This window comes from Lottia gigantea (genome assembly GCF_000327385.1).
Source record: "Lottia gigantea unplaced genomic scaffold LOTGIsca_11, whole genome shotgun sequence".
Lineage (NCBI taxonomy): Eukaryota > Metazoa > Mollusca > Gastropoda > Lottiidae > Lottia > Lottia gigantea.
The window spans coordinates 3,076,834-3,079,872 of record NW_008707001.1 but is presented as its reverse complement, the minus strand read 5'-3'; the positions used below and the strand labels follow the sequence as shown (position 1 = coordinate 3,079,872).

The 3,039-nt window shown below is 36.2% G+C and overlaps 1 protein-coding gene across 1 annotated transcript; it reads right to left on the bottom strand.

Moving 5' to 3' along the window:
- Positions 1-1,598: 1,598 nt before the first annotated feature.
- Positions 1,599-2,048, bottom strand: LOTGIDRAFT_156576 (hypothetical protein; the record flags this gene model as incomplete). The annotated part of the gene is made up of 1 exon (XM_009047208.1): positions 1,599-2,048. The coding sequence occupies one exon, from the start codon at positions 2,046-2,048 to the stop codon at positions 1,599-1,601; it is 450 nt and encodes a 149-aa protein (XP_009045456.1).
- Positions 2,049-3,039: the final 991 nt, after the last annotated feature.

The window sequence follows — 3,039 nt, the reverse complement described above, 5'->3', positions numbered from 1 at the left end:
CTAGAAGGACAGTGTGATATTTGCTGTGGATTCGAAGCCGGAAATATCTCAGAGATCGATTATAACAACCATATTAATCTGAAAAATGAGGCGAGGAATGAAAAGTCCAATGACAAAGCACGAGCTGAAAATGACAATCGTATTAAAGTCATAACCCTTGATCTCCAGTCATTGCTCCTCAGTCCACGTATTCAAGCTAGCTCCATGTATTATAAAACTAAGTTAGGCTGTCACAATTACACAATATATGACTTGAACACAAGGCAGTTGTTTGCTACTTTTGGCACGAAGGGGAGGGAGAACTTTCCGCGAACTCCTTTGCCTCGTGTTTAGCGGATTACATCGATAATTTGTCGGGACATATAGACGAACTTATAATTTTCAGTGATGGTTGTACATACCAAAATCGAAACGTCATCTTATCTAATACCCTTCTAAAACTATCTGAAGATAAGAATATTACAATTGTCCAAAAATTTCTAGAGAAAGGTCACACCCAAATGGAGTGTGACAGTGTCCATAGCACTATTGAGAGGCGTTTACGCAACAAGCCTATTTACGTTCCACAAAATTATGTAGATCTAATAGGTACTGCCCGTGTTTCTCCTCCGTACAAAGTAAAGTATCTCTCCAGTGATTTTTTTCGGAAATATTCGGAATTGAAGTACTATACCTCAATCCGTCCTGGTCGCGGTAGTGGAGACCCTGTAGTTACTAATATAAGACTTCTCCAATACAAAAACGGAATTATCTCCCATAAGTTACGGTATTCTGATACAGAATTTGAAGAGTTACCTTGTAGACGTCGAAACTCAGAGGCATCCGAAACACAGTTAACCATTCCAAAACTTTATGATGTAAAACCAAAAATCAAAGCAAAGAAATACAAACATTTGCAGGAACTAAAAGCAGTTATTCCTAAGGATTACCACCCGTTTTATGATGGCCTTATTCACGATTAACTCATGCCCATCTAATCCACATTGAGAATGAGTTTATTTGTATTGTTATATTTTATTGTGATAGTAACTAAGCCGTTTTAATTTCACTCTTTGAGATTAATATATGAAACGGTTAAGAAATTTTGATCAACATGCCGCGATATAGGCCTCAACTGATTTAAATCCTGACTTTTTCATGTTAGTTGATTTCAAATCACTTTGGCTACTTTGATGCAAAGGTCTCATGAAATTCTGTTTAAAACTTAATCTAAGGGAATTGAGATTTGCTCATTCTTTTGGGGTTTGAAGCTCATGCCTCCTCCCCAAAATGCTGTTTTTCCAAAGATTTTTTGAATAGTCTCAATCTTTCGTAATTTAGCATGTTTCGGACCATATGAGCTGTAAACTACATCCTATTCTTTTTAACCCCTCTGTAAACTTCAATTCATTCAAAAGACAAGACGACGAATATTTGTAATTCAACTTAATTTGTAGCCTACATCTGTTGACCGGGTCGGAACCAGGGTAAGTAAGTAGTTAGAAGTAAAACTCAATTCAACAATTTTAATTCATTCATTCTTTATATAGTATATAGGCTACACAAATATACATTATAAACATAACTTTTCATTTTATCTTTGGCATAATTTTGGAAGTTTATTTGGCGTTTTCATCATTTAGTCGCCTTTCCATCCAACTTTTTAAACATTCCTCTTGTGAAGTTCTTCTCTCATCACTAATCTCTAGACCAACTAGCTTAGCTATGGAAGGTTCATCTTCGTCATCTCTTGGGCTGGCAGTATCCCAATTTTCCTTAGGTTCATCACGAATTCCAAATAGTTCGTTTACATCAAGTTCATCACCTTGAAGAAGCTTGTCAATTTCTTGGTCGATCATTTTCTGTTCATCGTATTCCACACTTTCTTCCGAAAATTTCACTTTTAATTTCTTGGGCTTCTTTTTCGCAAGTTTTTGACTTGCTGGTTGTTTCTTATCATCCTGCGCCTTCGCCATTTTACCTTCTACGAGTCCTTCGGAATTATGCTTCGCTTTTCGCCTATTCAAACTCACGGTGACATCAACTTTACCTTTTTCGTCTTCCGACATTTTTTTTCTATGAAGCTTTTATTAAATCTTCCACTTTCTCTAATCGGTGTGGTGCTATGGACACTGCAAGCTGTGAAGTCGTTTGCAAAAGGTGATACTATGACGTCATAATGGAAATGGATATATAGCAACTTTCCTTCCGACGACGTTTAAATCCACCTGCCGCTAATTATTGAAACTATTTGAGGGCATTAATTATCAACACATTTCGAAATATACAAACAATGTATCACATATTAACGGTATAACGGATTCCAATGGATGTCGTAAACTCCATGGTAATACAGGCTAAATTTGTTCAGGCTCATAATGCAGGTCATATCATTGACTGCACGTGTGTAGAAATATGTCAAAGGAAACAATGTGATAGTCATAACCGTTTATATAAGCCTGACAAAAGTTCCACGAACCCTTGAAAATACCAGGATTTTTGTGTTCGAAATTTTTCGTCCACTGTCCAAAAACTTTGAGCTATTTAATGCTCTGAACCTTTTATTGTTTACATAATATATGCATTCTAGCCCTAAAAATCACAATTGTTTCGGCTTGTGACTCAAAAATTTGGCCTCTACTACCGTAGACGTGATATCGATTGGAATATCGACATCAGAAAATCACGTCCTAGGAATGGGTAATAAGGACAGATTTGTCGATCTAATACATTGCCAATACGTGCCCATCTGTAAGCGTTTTACAAAAGTAGTATAATGACGCAATAAATATATGCAATTTTCACAGGAAGTTGAATAAAATTATTACAAGAGAATACAGATGTCAATAAGCCAAAACAGTACAGTGTGAAATGTCAACAAGAACGTGTTTTATGCATTAAATACTAAATAACTTACTATTCTGCAATCGTAATTAGAATAGAGACCATCTACCAACTAGTCCGAAACATCTGCCTCTATGTCAGCCTCTGATAGCTATTGGGAAAATACCTGCTAGAAGTAGAGCCAGTAAAACTATACAGCCCTGTTTTATGGAGATT